At 43.3% G+C, this 20,732-nt stretch overlaps 1 protein-coding gene across 1 annotated transcript in view; it reads left to right on the forward strand.

Moving 5' to 3' along the window:
* The first annotated feature begins 495 nt into the window (after positions 1 to 495).
* Positions 496 to 20,732, forward strand: part of LOC140464399 (ectonucleotide pyrophosphatase/phosphodiesterase family member 7) — a 34,482-nt gene continuing 14,245 nt past the window's right edge. The window contains exons 1-3 of the mRNA XM_072559394.1: positions 496 to 826; positions 16,545 to 16,690; positions 19,050 to 19,673. Coding sequence (XP_072415495.1) covers positions 583 to 826; positions 16,545 to 16,690; positions 19,050 to 19,673 — 1,014 coding nt within the window. The 5' untranslated portion in view covers positions 496 to 582. The remainder of the gene's footprint in view (positions 827 to 16,544; positions 16,691 to 19,049; positions 19,674 to 20,732) is intronic.

Consider the following 20,732-nt stretch of genomic DNA (forward strand, 5'->3'; position numbering starts at 1 on the left):
GAATAGTACAGCACAGTATAGGCCCTTCAGCCCTCGATGTTGTGCCAATCTTTTATCCTACTCTAAGATCAGACTGACCTACATACCCTTTATTTTACTATTATCCATGTGCCTATCCAAGAGTGGCTTAAATGTCCCTAATGTATCTGACTGTACTACCACTGCTGGCAGTGCATTCCATGCAGTCACCATTCTCTGTAAAGAACCTACCTCTGACATCTCTCCCAAAGCTAACTTTCTCCCTGATCTGTTCGGCCTGATGTTGTAGTTTGAGTTCTTCATGACTCAGATTGCCTTGGCCAATCTCTTTCCCTGAATGCACACACAAGTCTATCTATTAACTTAACAACCTGACTACGATTTTTCACTGTAATTATCTTTGGAAGATGTTGACACAGCACGATACACGACCTGATCTTTGGGCTTTGGCAGTAAGATAAAGGATTGACTGAAGCAATCCAATTTGAAACAGTTCTGATTAAAGGTTCTCCCTGCATCTTTCCTTCTCTTTCAGATGTTGAATAACCTGTTTAACTTTTCTAGGCTTATCATTTGCCATCCAGTTTTGTCATTTGATTTGCAATGAAGCTGTTAACCTTTATTTTGCTGGTAGCTGCAGTGGTCTGTGTGCCAATCCAACACAGTCAGAAACGCCAGAAAGCGAATAAACTTCTGTTGATATCTTTCGATGGGTTTCGTTGGGATTACGATCAGGATGTGGAGACACCACATTTGGACTATCTAGTCTCAAAGGGAGTGAAGGCAAAATATATTAACCCACCCTTTGTAACCATGACATCGCCTTCGCATTTCACAACTATCACAGGTAAGGCATCAAAGCAAATCTTCAAACTGTGTCAGTTGCTTACTTTGTGATTTACTGTAATGTGTATGAATGAATATGGATGCATGATGGGGTGGTGGGTGGTGGTGAAAGCAGATATAACAGGGGCATTTGAGGGACTTCTGGATAAGCACATGAATGTGCAAGGAATGGAGGGATATGGAACAAGGGCAGGCAGAAGAAATTAGTTTCATTTGGCGTCATAGAGGTATGCAGCATGGAAACAGACCCTTCGGTCCAACCCGTCCATGCCGACCAGATATCCCAACCCAATCTAGTCCCATTTGCCAGCACTTGGCCTGTATCCCTCTAAACCCTTCCTATTCATATACCCATCCTGTCACAACATTGTGGGCCGAAGGACCCGTTCCTGTGCTGGACTGTTCTATGTTCTTTTTGTTGAAAAATAAGGTACGTTTTCAGCAAGTTGTAACAGGGAGGGATTTGTAAAGGTTAGGGCAGACAGCAATGGTGAGCAACCAACAGTCATTGAATCCTGAAGTTACAAACACCTTGTGGACAAAGTTAAATGTGTCACTGGCCATGAGGATCATGTCTTCCACACTTTCAGCCAGTGTATCCCAGATCCAGCTACTTGCTGGGTAAAAGTGCATCTCCTCCTGTTGCCATTCCATGTCCTCTTTTTCTTTTCCTGAGCCTTATCCAGTGTTTTCCCTCACCTAGTTGGTACAGACCTCTTCAAATGCCTTTATCAAATCTCCCCTTCCCTGAGGAAAGCAATCCCAACCTCTCCCAATGTTTATACGTAATTGGTGTTCCCCATCTCTGGGATAATTTGCATGACTGTTTTCTGCAAGCTCTCTATTGACTTCACATCTTCCCGAAGGAGCTGAACACAATAGTCTCTGTGAGGTTGGAACAGTATTTCGTCCGGTTGAATGTAACTGGCCTCCTTCTGTACTCTATGCCTTGTTAATAACAGGCTAATGTATACTCCATTAACTGCTCTTGCTCTGCCCAGTCACCATCATTGACTTATTCTCGCACACTCTCTTTAGAACTATACTCTTATTGTCTCATTATGTTCAACTAAAATAAATCAACTCGCCCTTCTCTACATTAAATTTAATTTGTCATTGTCTGCTTACTCCACCACTATGTTTATATCTTTCTAAAGTCCGACAGTTCACAATGTTTCCCAGTAGCGTTTCATCATCCAATTTTGAAAATGTGTCTTGTACAACCAAGGACTAGGTCATTATCCAATATCAGGAAGAGAGAATATCCCAACATTAACCCCCAGGAGCTCCACTACAAACCTGCTTCCAGCTCAAAACACATCCCTTAACCCATACACTCTGTTTCCTGTCACACAGTCAATTTCAATATCCATGCGAATGTCATTTTTATTCCATTAGCTTCATAGAATTCCTACTGTGTGGAATCAGGCCGGTTGGCCGATCATGTCCACACCAACTCTCTAAAGAGCATCCCACCCAGACCTATCCTCTGCTGTGTCCCTATAACTCTGCATTTCCCATGGCTAACCCACCTAGCCTGCACGTTTCTGGACACCACGGGGTAATTTAGCGTGGCCAATCCATTTAACCTGCACATCTTTGGAATGTGCAGGAATCCAGAGGAAACACAAGCAGATACGGGGAGAATGTGCAAACTCCAGTTGCCCAAGGGTAAAATTGAACCCAGGTCCCTGGCGCTGTGAGGCAGCAGTGGTAACCACTGAACCATGATGCCATCCATAAAAGGGCATCCATTTTAAAGTATCTCTCAAATTCTCAAAGCTACTTGGATTCTGTGTATGATTCTCTGGATCGGGGCTTGAATATACCACTTTTAGAGGTGAGAATGCTATTTGTAATTAAAGATGACATCTACCACTTCAGTCACCTGCAAATAGCACAAACAGCATTTCTAACCATAGCTATATATTTACTCACATGTTTATAAATTTCTTCTGGAAGTCCATATATATTATGCCAACAGCATGATCCTCATAAATCCTCTATATTACCTCATCAAAACTCCCAGCAAATTAGTGAAATCCAGTTTTGTTCAATAAATCCAAGTTGGCATTCTTTAATTAACCTGCATTTGCCCAAGTGGTTACTCAACTTGTCATGAATTATTGTTTCTGGAAACTTCTTTAGCACTGAGCTTATATTGACAGGCCTGTAGCTGCTGGGCTCATTGAGACATAGAGATGTACAGCACGGAAACAGACCCTTCGGTCCAACTTTGTCCATACTGACCAGATATCCTAAATTAATCTCTGGGCAACTGTTTTAGAACATTTATCATTTTCAAATCCATTCAAATAATTTGGTGTTGAAGCATAAAATTGTCCTGTTACTTTTTCATTCCAGTGAGTTATTGATTTGGTAGCTTTGTTTTTCATAGAAACAAGACAGTGCAGAATTAGGCCAGTCAGCCCATCCCGACCCTCTGAAGAGCATCCCGCCCAGGCCGACTCCCTGCATTTCCCATGGCTAACCCACCTAGCCTGCTTATCTTTAGGCCGTGAGAGGAAATCAGAGCACACACAGGAAACCCACACAGAGACAGGAAGAAAGTGCAGGCTCCACACAGATAGTCACCTGAGGGTGGAATCGCACCCAGGTCCCTGGTGCTGTGAGGCAGCAGTGCTAACCACTGAACCACTGTGCTGCTCAAGATGGGCCAGAAGAAGAGGAGCAAGACCAAGGGAAGTGTTCCCTAACACCTCACTAGAGAACAGGATACACAACTTTAACATGACAAACACATTCCATATCAACAGGCAGTGTGTCCTCTGTTATCAGTGAGCCATCCTCAATTATCCCTGTTGTATACTTCCTTTATTTAAACAACTCATGCATCATTCCTAAACTGCTGCTTCTCAAACTCAAATAACGATCAGAAAATTGCTACCAATTGTTGACTGCCTCTATTAGGTAACTGTGATCACAAACCAGCAAAAGCAACAACTCTGTCATTTTCCAAGACCATCATCATGTCTGGGTTCAAGCTGCAGCAACCACCTTGTCCCTGAGGAACTCCCAATAATACACTCAAGAAGCGTAATTGACCCAAAGCCCCACAAAAGTGCAAATTTCCATCCATACCAAATCTGCTGGGAAGTTGGTAAAATGACAGGAACACCGTGTTATGCAGTCAAACACAATGGACACTTTGTGACCGTAATTAACCATTTAAAGCTCACTTTTTATTTTCTTTTTACTTGAAGTATCATCTACCTGTCAATTCACATGTCATTGACGTTCGTTCTGATTCACACTAAAGTTCAAGTTGCAAGAACTGAAATCATGTCTGCAATTTCTTCACTTGGGCCCATTTGGTGTCACCTGGGATTGTAAGGAGGTTTTACGTAAGAAGGAAATATTTACAACCTCAGTGCTATATTGGATTGGCAGTGAGAGTAACAAAAATATAACCCTATTCAGCGAATTAACTCAACGCGTCAGACAGGCAAAGTGGGCACGTGGTGTCTGATTTCCTTCTGAGTCCAATGTGTGGAAAAGGGGGAGTCTGAAACTCATTTTGAACAGTTCTAATGAGTGGATACTGGTCCCTTGACTATAAACATTCCCTGACTTCCAGTGAGACATTTATGTTAGTATTTAAATGAATATAATAGTCAAAATTTATATTAATATCTAGTCTCAGTAACTTTTAAAGTTTAAGTTTTTTCTAATAAGAGCTGTGTAACTCCCTTTGAACCATTCTATACATAATTGTTTTAGTTAACTCAAAAATAATGACCGGCCTAGCATTTAATGAGCATTATGTCTTATCTATGAAAAGGGGACCTGCTCCCATTGGCTCACAGAAGGTAGAGAGCTTGAAGATATTGGCCAGCGATGGTACATGGTCCAAGTCAGAATGGCAGGGTCTCAGAGATAGTTGTGTTCCTATGCACTTGCTGACCTTGCACATCTTGGTCACGAGGGACACAATTTGAGAGACTGCTGAATTAGTCCTGGCCAATTGTTGCTTTGAGTTCTGAAGTTAAAAAAAAATCATACAACACCAGGTTGTAGTCCAACAGGTTTATTTGGAAGCACTAGCTTTCGAAGCACTGCTCCCTCATCAGCTGATTGTGGAGAATAAGATTGTAGGACACATAATTTATAGCAAAAGATTCCATTGCAATGTGACTGGAATTAAAAATTGAAACAGACCCAAATTGTTTGTTAAGTCTCTCATCTTTTAGAATTACCATGTTGGTATTAGTTCTTTCATATGTAAAGCTAGTGCTTCCAATTTAAACCTGTTGGACTATAACCTGGTGTTGTGTGATTTTTAACTCTGTACACCCCAGTCCAACACTGGCATCTCCAAATCTTGAATTCTGAAGGTGATACATGCTACCACTAAATGTGTTGATGGTGGAGAAAGAATAACTACAGGTCATTTTAGTTACTCTGCAAAGAAATTAAACAAGAACTAATGTTACAATTTATGTGGAGTTATCTAGCTGATAACCCTTGATCTCCAAGTAGTAAATTGAGGCTGAAGGGCATAATTTATCAGCTTATCTTGCAAGAGTAATCCGTCAGCATTTACTTTTCACAAGAGCCAAGAGACAATGTAAGATCTAAACTTTCCATTGGAGGAAATGTCACAGAATATCTGATTCAACTTGTTACCCCGCAACAGTTGTTATTTTGTTTAGTCCAATCTCTCTAGTTTCCATAGGATAAAAGCAAATTACTGTGGATGCTGGAATCTGAAACCAAAAGAGAAAATGCTGTAAAATCTCAGCAGGTCTGGCAGCATCTGTAAGGAGAGAAAAGAGCTGACGTTTCGAGTCTAACTGACCCTTTGTCAAAGCTGGTCAAAGCTTTGACAAAGGGTCAGTTAGACTCGAAACGTCAGCTCTTTTCTTTCCATACAGATGCTGCCAGACCTGTTGAGATTTTACAGCATTTTCTCTTTTGCTCTCTAGTTTCCAGTTTTGAGAATAGAATCACACTTGTCTCTCTCATCTGTTTTCAGATGTTGAAAGCCCCACACTGTATATCTTGTGTCACATTTTCAGCACTTGTACATTTCATAATATGCATATAAACTTCAAGGCTACCAGTTGAACATCCTTATCGGTGTGGACTCTGCAAAAGGGGTGGTATGGTGGCTCAGTGCTTAGCACCGCTGCCTGACAGTGTCAGGGGTCCCGATTTGACAAACTGTCAGTGTGGAGTTTGCACATTCTCCCCGTGTCTGTGTGAGTTTTCTCCAGTTTCCTCCCACAGTCCAAAGATGTGCAGGTTCGGTGGAATGGCCATGGGAAATGCAGGCCTATAGGGTTGGGGGTGGGTGGGTCTGGGTGGGATGCTGTTTGGAGGGTTGGTGTGGACTCACTGGGCCCTACAATTCTAAGTAACTAAGCTATGCTCTCCATTTGTTACCTGGAACCATTTTGTCATTGGTTTGGAAAAAAGGCAGGGCATGGATAAGGTAAACAGATAAAGTCTTTTCCCTGGCGTGGGGGGAGTCTAGAAATAAAGGGCATTGATTTAGGATGAGAGGAGAAAGATACAAAAGAGACCTAAGGGGCAACGTTTTCACACAGAGGGTGGTACGTGTATGGAATGAGCTGCCAGAGGAAGTGGTAGAGGCTGGTACAGTTACAGCATTTAAAAGGCATTTGGATGTGTAAATGAATAGAAAGGGTTTAGACAGATATGGGCCGGATGCTGGCAAATGGGACTAGATTAGTTAGGATATCTAGTCGCATGAATATCTGGTTGGGCCAAAGGGTCTGTTTCCGTGAAAAAAAATCTCAGTTCATCAGAATAAATATATTCAGATTGGGACCTCGATAAAATTGCATGCACAGGAATAATTTTTGTTTTTTGTCCCTACTAAACCCTATTGTAATTTTAAGAAAAGAGTTCAGTCTGTGTGAGTCTTTGGAATTTAAAGCAGATATCTTTGAGTTTTCAATTGAAACATTAGGAAAAATCAAACACAGAATCTGCACATGAGGCATTTTGAACTAATGTGTGATGTAGTACACTTCCCCATTTTTTTATCCTTTATCCAATACCTTTGAATAATGAAATGTCAGTCTCAGGTTTAAAATGAACAGTTGATCCAATGTCAGCCACCCTATATAGAAGTCTGTTCCAAACTTCTCCATCCTTTGGCTAACTTTAAAGGCCTTAACATCCTCAACCATAGTGAAGTCATATGATCAGACTGAAGGATGCTGGGTGGGGATCAAGCTGCCTCCCGGCTCTCCTCAATTGAATCCAAGATGGCAGCACTTGCAGGAAGATAGTAGCATTGTGCCAATGTCACTGCAGGAGTCAACCAGGGTTACTATCCCAGTTGATGTTGTTACTGGACAAATCAGATCCCAAACTGAAATCTGTCTTGATAGATCCTGTGTTGTTACTTTTGCCTGGTTTTACTTATCACTGAAACACAACTTAGAAGATTTAGTTTCAAGATTATAACATTTAAAAATTAATGAAGATAAAATAAAATGAATTAATTTTTATATAACACAAGTTTAAAGATCTTCAAACACGTGGTGAAGTACAATTCCATTAATTCCAATAGTACTCCTTTTTGGTACTGACTAGAGGGAATTTCCTTCTATCACATCCATTGGGTTTAGTTACCTGTCCTTCAGCTCCCAATCTTGAGAATCTGATAGCCTCTTCCTTGCATCTTCATACAACAGAATGTAGAATTTCTCAGCTTTAAATAATACCTTCTGGCTTTTAACCAAACACTTCTGACCTGGAACTTGAAAACTTAACTGTAGTAATTGTAACAAGGTGAGCCAGGTGGATCTAATGGAATGTAAGTTCCATTAGATTGGGCTGTTAACCTGGTTCATTCAGGGAGCCCTGGCTGACAGATATAAACAGGAATGTAATGAGAATGATTCTGTGTCCTTACATTAATAAGAAGAAAAATAATAAATAGGATCTGTTCACTCCAGGAGCTGTCTGTGAGGGAGCTGGATCAGTGTCATGTACTAAGCACTACCCTAAAGGGTGAACTGGTGTCGGCCTTTGTGGTGTTATTTCATAAACTGCTTACACTGAGGTAACCCATTTCTTGACAGTTTTAACCAATGCCCTTTGTTAGGAGCAACTGTTTTACACAACCACCTTCAGCCAAGTGTTTGACAGAACTGCCCAAACTAAAGATTTTTTCAAGCTATGAGCATTTCCCCCAATTAAAAAAAGATCAACTCAATCTCTGGCTTTCTAAACCAAAGGCCCAATGCACTGCTCTTTATTTTGTTCATTCATAATTGATGGGCCGAAGGTGCTGGTATCCCTAGGCTGCAGGATTCTTTCTGCAATTTAGACACTTGCGAACCTCAGGTCTCTGGGTTGGTGCTGGTGTGGAGGAAGGTGGGGGGGGGGGGGAGGGCCGGTAGTTCCATCAGTTTTGACTTTAGGCTACCACTCCCCAGCCTCATGAAAATCTGGCCGATCTATGTAGATGTGCTGGACAAAAGAAAAGCCTCTTTTAAGTCACATGACACAGCAAGAATGAGCAGAGAGAAGATTTCTAGAAGTGGTGACATCCTTAAAGTGGAATGTCTCGATGACATTGTGAGAACTTTCCTTAACGAAATCAAGGTATCAATAGTCTGCTACTGAAATAGCATGGTAACTCAGTGGTTAGCACTGTTGTCTCGCAGTACCAGGGACTCGGGTTCGATTCCAGCTTCGGGCAACTGACTGTGTGGAGGTTTCATATTCTCCCCATGTCTGCACTGGTTTCCTCCCACAATCCAAAGGTGTGCAGCTTAGGTGAATTGGCCATGCTAAATTGCCCATGTTTATTGTCGTGTGTATTAGTTGGTGGAAATGTAGAGTAAGAGGATAAGGGAATGGGTCTGGGTGGGATATTCTTCAGAGGGTCGGTGTGGACTTGTTGGGCCAAATGGCCTGCTTCCACACTGTAGGGATTCTGTGATATGCTGATGTCACATGATAATGTGACCCAAAAGAAACTACTGTCAGTGCTGGAAGTGCATCGCCTGCAGAACTAGGCGCTGTACAGATGAATGAGAATCATAGACCAGTTTTCAACATCTCCATTTGACTACAACCTGAACAGAGGTAAGCAGTGTTTTAGAAAGAAGTATTTGCTGCTACGTGGGTAAACCATTCTGTTCCAATACAGAGCCAAACCATAAATAGGTAGAGGCACAATTCTAAATGGTGAGCAAAAGTCACTGTGATTACAGCAATTTAGACTGAGTGTTTATGCAACGACAGAGTATGTTCTGGATAAGCAGCAAATGCTTCGTCTAATATCCCTGGGGCAAGGTTTGAACTTGGCAATGTAGTCTTTTTGTTGAAGAGGTGGAAAACTTCAGATCAATAACAATCTCAGCTTTATCAGCAGCTACTCAGCAACTAAATGAAATCAGAGCTGCACAGAGATTTGGTTAGATCAGAGTAATGGGTTCAAAGGATGGGCAACAAGCCACACAATGTGCTGATTTTGCTAATGTTGACCTTGCCTAGTGCACGCCCTGTGCAATGTAACCTGTATGCCTCTGTCAAAGTCTTCTTGACCTGTATATCCTTGCTTACTATGACCTGCCTGCACTGCTCGTAAACTGTACTTCGGAACACACGACAATAAATAAACCAAATCAAATCAAATCAATATACTGCAGCAACAGCGCAAAGGACATTTGAGGATCACAGAATCCTCAGGTAGCGTGGAATATTGTTTTGTTTGTTAGCTTTCTAATGATCATTGGAAGAGATGATATAAAGCAACATTATTTGTGCTATTCATCATCAAGCAATGGAATAACTATTAACAACAAACTCCTTTCCATTGAGGCAATGAGCGTGGGGTGGACCTCTTTGAACGCAGCGGCAAAATCTTTGTGATAGTTTAGGGACTGCCGCTCCAAGGTGAATAGAGGCCAAGTAATGGAACGGTGACACGTATGAAACAGTGAAGGAGTCATTCACATCATAGAATCTCAGTCCTTGGAATGTCAGACACTGGGACAGTTTGGCGATGGGTACTCACTCCCAGTGTGGGTTGGTCAGTTCCATCAACTCCTCAGCAAACCATCAGACCAACGGTAAAGCAGAAAGAGGAGTACAGATAAACGAAAGCCAAAGAAAAATGGTAGACAGGCAGGAGGCTGGAAGAACACAGCAGGCCAGGCAGCGTCAGGAGGTGGAGAAGTCATCATTTTGGATGTAACCCTTCTTCAGGAATGGGAGTGGATTTTGGGGGGAGATGCAGACAAAGGGGGTGGCGGGGCCAGGGTGGTGAGGTGGGGATAGGTGAACAAAGGTAGAGGGTACGATCTGGTTGGTCAATGGGAGGAATGAATCTGGTTGGTAGCAGGGAGCAGTGGAAGGGAGGGGGAGGGGGCTAGGAAGGGAGTTGGGGGATGGGGAGGGTGGTTATTTGAAATTGGTGAACTCAATGTTGAGTTCTCCGGGCTGTAGGTTGTCCAGGTGGAGGATGAGGTGTTGTTCCCCCAATTTGTGCTGTGGTTCACTTGGCAATAGTGGAGGCCGAGGATGGTCATGTCGGGACGGGAATGGGAAGGGGAATTAAAATGGGCGGTGACTGGGAGGTCAGGTCGGCCCCTAAGAACCTAGCTGAGATACTCACTGAAACATTCTCTAAGTTTATATTCGGTCTCCCCGATTTAGAGAAGGCCACATCAGGAGCACTGGATGCAATAAACTGAGTTGGAAGAGAGGTAGGTGAACCTCTGTCTCACCTGGAAGGATTGTTTGGGTCCTGAATGGAGGTGAGGGGTGTGGTGTACTGGCAGGATTTGCATCTTTTCCAGTTGCAGGGGAAAGTACCTGGGGGTTTGGTGATGGGTGGGTTTCAGACGGGAGAGTGGAATGAACCAAGGACTTTCGAAGGGAACAGTCCTTGCAGAAAGCAGAGAGGGGTGGGGAGGGGAAGATGTTCTTAGTGGTGGGTCCAGTTAGAGTTGACGGAAGTGTTTAAGGATGATGCGGAGACTGAAGGGGTGGTAGGTGAGGACCAGGGGTCTCTGTCTTTCTTGCATTGGGGGCGAGTTTAGAGCAGTGGAATGGGGAATGGAGGCTATCTGGATGACAGAGGGATGAAAAGCACATTGTTCAAAGTAGGTGGCTATCTGGGATGCTTGTGAGTGGAATGTCTCCTCGTCTGAGCAGATGCGGTGGAGGCGGAGGAATTGGGAGAATGGGATGGAGTTCTTGGCAGGATACTGGGTGGGAGGAGGTGTAGTCCAGGTAGTTGTGGGAGTCTGTAGGTTTGTAGTAAACATCTGTCTGGAGACTGTCACTGGAGATGAAAATGGTGAGGCCAAGAAAGGGCAGGGAGGTATCCGCGATGGACCAAGTGAATTTGAGGGCAGGGTGGAAGCTGTGGGCGAAGTTGATGAACTGCTCCCGTTCAGCCTGGGTGCAGGATGCTACACCGATGCAATTATCATTGTAATGGTTGAAGAGCTGAGGCACAGTGACTGTCTAGGCGCCTCTTTGGCTATATTGAACAATCCGTCTTCAGTACCCACTCCCTTTCTGACATGACCATCCTTTAGGCAATGACCTCCATTGCCTAAATGAACCACAGCACACATTGGAGGAACTACATCTCATCTTGCACCTATGGCAAGACTCAACATTGAGTCCTCCAATTTCTCATAACCTATCTTCCCATCCCTTGGCTCCCTTCCCAGCCCCTCCCCTCCCTTCCCTTCCTCCCATTGACCAACTAGGTCATACCCTCTACCTGTGTTCACCTATCCCCACCTCACCACCATGCCCCCCTCCCCACCCCCCCCACCCCCTTTATCAGCAGCTCCCCTTACACCCCCCCCCCCCCCCCCCCCCCCAGTCCTGTAGAAGGGTTACACCTGAAATGTTGACTTCTCCACCCCCTGATTCTGCCTGGCTTGCTATGTTCTTCCAGCTTCCTGCCTGTCTACTTAGGATTCCAGCATCCGCAGTTTTCTCATCTCCCTCCAAGGAAGAATGATAGCACTCAACGTGCACTTGTTCGACTCCACTTCGAAATAGTTTAGTTCTGTGTGGACTCCTAGAAATCCAAGAACTCAACTCCCTGCTCTCCCAGACACATGCATTCTGCGCATACAAGCTTGTGACTTACAAATAGCGAGGGGGATGGGGGAAGTGGATGAGTTCTGTCTGCAACACACCCAGTTAATGCCAACCCTTGCAAAGCTGGAGTGGAGGGTATGCAGTTAGTGTTTGGGGGGGGTGTAGCCCATACCTAATTTCATAGAGTCATAGAGCACCAGAACAGACCCTTTAGTCCAACTTATCCATTCTGACTAGATATCCTAACCTAATCTAGTCCCATTTGCCAGCACTTGGCCCATATCCCGATAAACCCTTCCTGTTCATATACCCATCCAGATGCCTTTTAAATGCTATAATTGTACCAGCCTCCACCACTTTCTCTGGCAACTAATTCAGTACACAGAGGTTGACACTTCACTGCAGAATGGCTTTGATAAGGATGTTACCTTTTAAATAAGAGATAATTCTGAAAGGGCAAGACTGCATCCTCACTGTGTCCTGGCCAATGTTCTTCACTTGACAGAACTTCAAAAATAGATTGTTAGTCATCCATTTCAGTTACTGTTATGGTGACTTACCATTTACAAATAGTCTGCCACATTTTCCAGCATTACAGTTGTGACTACAGCTCAAGAGCAATTATGAAGTTCTTTTGGACATATTGAGCATTTGAGATGTGCTACAAAAGAACATACTTTTTGTTCTTTTTAGTGGAAATATTTATAATGAAAAGTTTGTCTTGATAGCATCATTAGCAAGGAGGGAACATAAAAATGGGGGAGTAAGGTGCTGGAGAAATGTTGGCTTCAGCACCTGACCTGAGCAGGGAAGCAAAGATACAGCCACATGATTTCTGTTATCTCCTGGTGGCCATGTATAGGGTGTATTAACAGTCTGATGCCTAGCCTTAGGCTTATCGAAGCATGTAGCTGGGTTAGAAAATTCCCTGACTTGCCAGGTCCAACTTGGTATAACATACCTTAAAAATCAAGATTTTCATTCCAGAAGGAGAGGGCCAGTGCAGAATAGAGTTGGCCTTGCTGACACTGCAGTTAGAATATAAGCAGCGAAGGGCGTGGGCGAGTGCAAAGATGGGCTAGCTAGAATGGTTGGCTCAGGTCTCTGGGCCTTTACCTCAGTGTTTCAGAAGTTGTTATGCCTTCTAGATCTCACCACTTATATCCCTTCATCCTCATCCAGCCTTCATGGTCTCTCATACCATCTCTAAAGCCGACCATTTTACATCCACAGGAGCAGACCTTAGGATCTAGGTGATAGCCTGTGTATTTCTGTTTTTCTTCACATCTATGTCCTTCAATCAAAGCAGTTCAACTGAGGGTTTTTAAAAAACTCCCACTGACAGCTGAAGCTTGTTTTGTATTGGGTTTACAGAGCAGGGTCTTTAAAAACCTTCAGAAAGGGCGTAGTCTACTGATGTACATCTTTTCCTTGCTTTATAAGTTTGAACCTGGCTATGCATTTTCCCAGCTGAAAATGTGTTGCTGGAAAAGCGCAACAGGTGAATCGGCGTTTTGGGCATGAGCCCTTCTTTAGGAATGCGTTTTCCCAGCAGTCTCCTCGGTCTTCAGCCCCATCTCATACCAGAGAAATGAAGGAAGTTGTGGCATATGTCATCGAAAACACATCACCAGCCAGAGGGATTTAAAATGCCCATTTGTTTGTTCATCTGTTGTTGACTTGTAGTAACAGAAAGCTGATCCACCCTTTCAATCTGACTGGAGATCTTGCAGTTTATGTCTATATTGGTTCATCACAGATTTTTTAGGTTCACTTTCACACATTTACTTGGATGTGATTAATATATGGTTCTCGACCTGCTGATTGAAGCTGGAATTTGAAACTATGTTTGTTTCGAAAATATCAATTGAATGTCTCTGGGTTCCCGTACATGTGGTTTCATTTACAATAATTAAAATTGCAATCTGCAAAGATCCTTTCGATGGCTATTAATTAAGACTCCACTCGTTGGAGCATTGCATATGCAGTATCAGGGGAAGGTGATGGTGCAGGGATCATGACGCTTGACTAGCAATCCAGAACTCCAGGTTCATGTTCTGGGGTTTCAGATTCAAATCCCACCATGGCAGATGGTGAAATTTTAATCCCATAAAAATGTAGAATAGAGAGCTAGCAAAATAGTGACTATGTTGAAGAATGATGTTTGATTTGCTTTCCTTTATTGGTTTGAGTAGAGAAGTTGGGAGGTCATATTATGGCTGTACAGGATATTGGTTAGGCCACCTTTGGAACATTGTGTGCAATTTTGGTCTCCCTCCTATAGGAAGGATGTTGTGAAACTTGAAAAGGTTCAGCAAAGATTTACAAGGATGTTGCCAGGGGTTGAAGGGTTTGAGCTGTAGGGAGAGGCTGAATAGGCTGGGGCTGTTTTCTCTGGAGTGTTGGAGGCTGAGGTTTGACCCTATATAGAGGTTATAAAATCGTGAGGGGCATGGATAGGATAAATATAAAAAGTCTTTTTCCTGGGGTGGGGAGTCCAGAACTAGAGGGCATAGGTTTAGGGTGAGAGGGGAAAGTTATAAAAGGGACCTTTTCATGCAGAGGGAGGTGCACGTATGGAATGAGCTGCCAGAGGAAGTGGTGGAGACTGGTACAATTACAACATTTAAAAGGCATCTGGATGGGTATATGAATAGGGAGGGTTTAGTGGGATATGGGACAAGTGTTGGCAAATGGAACTAGATTAATTTAGGATATCTGGTCGGCATGGATGAGTTGCACTGAAGGACCTGTTTCTGTACCGTATAACTGTATGACTCACTGTTGATTATTGTAATCTCTAATTTGAGAAGGATGGCTGCTATCCTGATGTGATCTGGCCTACATGTGATTATGGGCCACATCCCAATATGATTGACGCTAGCTACCTGATGGGCAATAAATACTGGCCAGGCCAATACATGGCTGATTATCACTTACTGCCCCTTCCTGACTGATGGTAGTGCTCCTCCATATTGAACACCATTTGGATCCAGCATTGAGGGTGTTCAATATACTCTGGGCTGTTGACTCAAATGTCCATCAGTGATTTGGTAGCAACACTACTGACAAAGCAAATTGAGTCCTAAAGGACATAGCTAATAGACTAGGTGGTGAGGGAGCCAACAAGCATAGAGACAAAGTAGCATTCTTACCTTCCATTGTGTCACGCTGTCACTGTGCTATATGGGATAGACTTCAAATAGATCCATTCAAATAGAGCATTCATGAGGCACTGTGGGCCATTAGAAGCAGCAGACTCACATTCCCAATGCAATTTGCAACCTCATGGTGCAGCATTCTAATATTTCCATCTATGCCAGGGGATCAGCCCTGGTTCAATGGAGACTGCAGGAAGGCCATGCCAGGAGCAGTACCACGCATACCTAAACTTGGAGTATCAACGTGGGCAGTGCTAAAAAACAGGACCAGGTTGCTTATCCAGTGAAATTACCTCAGACAGACAGAATGTGTGTTTAAAAGGCATGTTTAAACATGCAGAGCTGAAAATGTGTTGCTGGAAAAGCGCAGCAGGTCAGGCAGCATCCAAGGAACAGGAGAATCGACGTTTCGGGCATGAGCCCTTCTTCAGGAATGAGGAAGGTGTGTCCAGCAGGCCAAGATAAAAGGTAGGGAGGAGGGACTTGGGGGAGGGGTGTTGGAAATGCGATAGGTAGAAGGAGGTCAAAGTGAGGGTGATAGGCCGGAGTGGGGCTGGGGGCGGAGAGGTCAGGAAGAAGATTGCAGGTTAGGAAGGTGGTGCTGAGTTCGAGGGATTTGACTAAGACAAGGTGGGAGGAGGGGAATTGAGGAAACTGGAGAAATCTGAGTTCATCCCTTGTGGTTGGAGGGTTCCTAGGCGGAAGATGAGGCGTTCTTCCTCCAACCGTCGTGTTGCTATGGTCTGGCGATGGAGGAGTCCTAAACATGTACTCCATTTGTTTAATTTGCAATGAAAAGGGAGAGCAGCAGTGGCTGTAAAAATCACTTCTTAATGGTTTGACACTATGAGAGTAACTGTGCATCCACAGATGGATGATGACAACCATAATGAATGGCAGAATCCATCTCTTACATTGAGAACACACACTCCGATTAAGTAAAAGTAAATTTGAAAATATCTGGTGTTAAACCTTTGTATTAAGAAACCAAAATATTTCAACATACAAAAGTGGCGTTGTTAATACATATGCTTTTGTAATAAGCTGCCTTAAAATGGTGTAATTACCTTTATGAATAACTTACAACATGTGTTGTTTTAGAGTTTTGAAAATCTGATCAACCTGTACTCGTAACTCTCCAGTCACTCAGCTCCTTAATGGTGGACTCTGTGAATCTTTGCTGGTCTCCGTCAAAGGTGGGGAACATAGTGACTGACTCTCCCCGACTCCTTGCTGCAGATTTTTCCTGTCAGTCTCTTGCTCTGTTTCCCCTCAGGTTCCATGTTCTTATTTTTTAATCAGACATAAGGTGGGAAGGCTGATTAAAAAAGGATAAAACTCACATGTTTAAACACAATGTGTGCAAATATTGACTGACGTTGAAATGGTACTTGAGTGCTTCATGGCCTGATTATATAGTATTTAACTGGTTGAACTTGCTGGTCTTTATAAGTTTGAAGCTACGTTCTTCCTTTTCCATAGGACGATGGATTGAAGATCATGGAGTGGTCCACAATATGTATTTCAACACCACCACCCTAATAAAACTACCACACAAACTCACGTTACGAAAAACACAGTGGTGGGATACTGGAGTACTCCCACTTTGGATCACAGCTCAAAACCAGGTTAGTTTAGAAGCCCAGCTTCTCCAGCCTGCTTTGTTTTACTCCAAAGCGGTCGCATCTATGACATCGCAAATCACAGAGTGACAGAATAAATACGTCACAGATAAACATCATTCAGCTCACCGCTGTCTATTCCATCCACAAGCATGACTCTGACCATTATCAAAGCACGGAGACAGGCCTTTGGCCCAAAACTGGTCCTTGCCGACCAACATGTCTATCCACGTTAACCCCATTTCCCTGCATGTAGCCCATATCCTTCTAAACCTTTCCTATCCATGCATTTGTCCAAAAATGTCTTTAAAATGTTGTTATCGAGTTTTGCTGTCGACTGCCATTTTGAAAAACTGTGGTCTCCCTTTACTTGATGCCATTGTTACAATAGAATTCAACAGACACTCAAATAACACATTTCATTTATTGATGAGGCCTTTTGTGGCCTTGCATACTTGATATTTAACTCAGTGATATCCATTTGTAGCCATTGCTCTGGGAAGCAAGTGCTGGGAACCATTCTGGTGTTGCCATTTTACGTCTCACCTAAAGCCATCTTTGGGTTCCCATTCCCTTTAGCTGTGCCCCATCATGTCCACCTTCCCACCCTTCAAATGCCTTCTTTTCTCTGTTCTTCTCTCCTCTGCTCACTTTCCCTGCCCTTGAACTTTCTTAAGAACCCAACCCTTCATCAGAACTGGCAAGAGAGCTGAGCTTTTCTATTGTGTGGAATCTTCTCAGCCACAGCTCCCCCTCAACCCCCGAGATACTTTTGGAGCTGGGGTGGGGGGGGGGGGGGGGAAGGGCAGATAGTTGCCATTGGAAAAACTTCCTCCAAATGCTGTCCCACCTTGGATGGGATGTTCCAGGGTTGGGCTGGTGCAGAGATCATGAGTCTACTGTCAATTATGGTCCCACTTGATTCCCTTTCCACATGTATGATCATTTTCCTGGCATTGGAATGACTGAATTGAGAGCCCAACAAATACTTGGAGCTGACAGGTCAAAAGTAGTAAAAACATTCTCTCAGTGTCCCCCATGAATGTGCTACAAGGGTGGTCTGTGGAAGGTGGTCACTCTCCATACTGATGGCCCGAATGGTCTTTTATTTTTAAATCCTCCATCCTCCCTTTGGTCTTTCCACCTCAGCCTTCGGACTGCTGGCCATACAGTGATGTGGGTGGCTAAGGTTGGGACTCCTGTGAGACTCTACCATCGTTCCGAGTGGTCATCTTTTAATTGGCCACTTTGTCACCAAGGGGAGAGCCATTAGGCATGGACAGGGTCAGGAACGAAGATGATCCCCACTTGGGGTGCCAGTACCCATAGGAAAAATCAACCTGTTATCTCTGTTTCCCTCTCTACAGATGCTGCGAGACAATCTGAGTACGTCCAGCATTTTCAGTTTGTGTTTCAGATTTCCAGCATTGACTGATGTTTGCAGACTTTAAATTTAAAGTGGCTCACCTTAGTTATGTGGCAGTGAGATAATCATTTGCACAGGAATTACGTTTTCTCCCAGTTTAGAGTCTGCAAACATCATAGACAGATTTAAACTATCACTCTCTCCACTAAGTGGGAGAGTTCTATCAGATCTCCACTTAAACATCGATTGTAATATTTGGGATCTGTACCATTTGGATATTATTTAATCTGATGTACGTTTTTTTTACCTATTTATGGAATCACTACAATGTGTAAAGAGGCCTTTCGGCCCATTGAGTTCACACTGACCCTTCAAAGACCATCCCAACCAATCCTTGTGACCCTGTATTTGCCATGGCTCACCCGCCTAGCCTACACATCCCTGGATACAATGGGGCAACTTATCATAGAATCCTTACTGTGTGGAAACAGGCTATTTAGCAACCACACCAACTCTCCAAAGAGCATCCCACCTGGATCCAACCCCCTACCCAGTAACTCCACATTTTCCATGGCTTGACCCGCACGTCCCTAGACAACTTAGCATGACCAATCCACCTAATCTGCACATCTTTCGACTGTGGGAGGAAACCCACGCAGACATGGGGAGAATGTACACACTCCACACAGACGGTCACCTGGCACTGTGGGGCAGCCGTGCTAACCACTGAGCAACCATGCTATCCTATTTAGCTGTACCCCAATCGCTAAGTCCATTTTCCCAATGAACCACTGCGAAGGGATTGGAATTGAAGTTGCTCAGGGGTGGATGGGAATGTGGAATTTGAAACACAAGCAGGTCGGCCATGAACCTGTTGAAAATGGCAGAGCAGACTCGAAGGGCTGAATGGCCTACATTTGGTCCGAATTCATAGGTGGGTGATTCACAAATCAATTTGAATGTCAAGAATACTTTCACAAATGGGAATTCTTCTTCCAGGGCAGAAAGGTAGCTTCATTCCATTATCCTGGAGGAAATGTGACCTATGGTGGACAAGCAATATATCGATCCCTGGGGGAGTCACTTACTCACCCAGATACTAATGAGACAGAGTGGAGGCTGAACATCGACATTGTCTTGGAATGGTTTGCAAAAGAAGACTTTGATTTCGTAACACTTTACTACGGAGAACCTGATAACGTTGGGCACAGAAAGGGACCAGAAACAGAGGAGAGACGAGCTGTTATTCGTCAGATTGATAGAACCATTGGCTACCTAATAGACAGCATTGAGAGGTATAACCTGAAGGATAAGCTGAATGTTATAATAACTTCAGACCATGGGATGACAACAATAAAGAAAGCCCCTGATGTGAATGAAATTAGACTGTCAAAATTTATCAGATTCAAAAATATTAAGCTTGAGTTATTGGACTATGGTGGTTTTGGGATGATTCTACCAAAAGAAGGGAAGACCGAAGAAATCTACCAAGGACTAAAGAATGCCCACCCTCATCTAAACGTCTATAAGAAGGAGGAATTTCCTGAAAGATTTCACTACAGTAAAAACGATCGCGTTTTGCCAATCCTTGTTTATGGAGATCTTGGCTACAATGTGAATGGGGTAATAAACAAACATATCAATTTTCATTTTAATTCAATAACAGTTATGGAAAGAGTAATGGGACTACAATTAAGGCTTGTGAATCTTTATTTTCCACGTAACTGTTGAAGAATTATAGAATCATACAGCATGGAAACAGACTATTCTGTTTAACCAGTCCACACCAAACACAATCCCAATTTAAACTAGTCCCATCTGCCTCCTCCTGGCCCATATCCCTCCAAACCTTTCCTATTCATGTTCTTATCTAAGCATCTTTTAAATGTTATAACTGTGCCCACGTCTACTATTTCCATACTCACTCCACATGTGAAACACCCTCCATATAAAAAAATTTGCCCCCATGCCTTTTGAAAATCTCTGTCCTCCCTTCTTAAAATAAATGCCCCCTAGGCTTCAAATCCCCCACCCTGGAGAAAAGACACCTGCCATTTACCCTATCTATGCCCTACATGATTTTATAAACTTCTATAATGTCAACTCTCAGTTTCCTACTCTCCAGTGAAGTAAGTCCAAACGATCTCATAGTGTCATACAGCATGGAACAGGCCCTTTGGTCCAATTCATTCATGCTGGTCAGGTTTCCCAGACTGAACTAGTCTCAATTGCCTGCATTTGACCCATATCCTCCTAAATCTTTCCTATCCGTATACCTGTCCAAATGTCTTTGAAATATTATAATTAGGTCTTTTAAATATTGTAGTTACATAAAATTGTGATCTCCGTATGTTCTCACTCCATCTTCAATTTATGCCATTTTTCTCACTCCATTAGCAATCATATTTTCAGACAGGAATGCAATAACAAAATAGTAAAGCAATAGTCATTTCTTTCTTCCTAGTTCAGCACCCTCTTGATATCAATTATTTTCTTACACAGATAAGACATCCATTTCACACAGTATTTCCAGTTTGAGAGAAGATAGAATCCTGACCTAGGGCACCTTGAAAAGGGAATGTTCTGCACAAATCCAGGCCAGTACTCAAATTTAGTTTAGCTCCCTCTGGAAGATCAGTCTCATATGGGGAATTTATCAGCAGAGAAGTGCAGATCCTAATT

Source organism: Chiloscyllium punctatum, chromosome 40, assembly GCF_047496795.1.
Source record: "Chiloscyllium punctatum isolate Juve2018m chromosome 40, sChiPun1.3, whole genome shotgun sequence".
Lineage (NCBI taxonomy): Eukaryota > Metazoa > Chordata > Chondrichthyes > Orectolobiformes > Hemiscylliidae > Chiloscyllium > Chiloscyllium punctatum.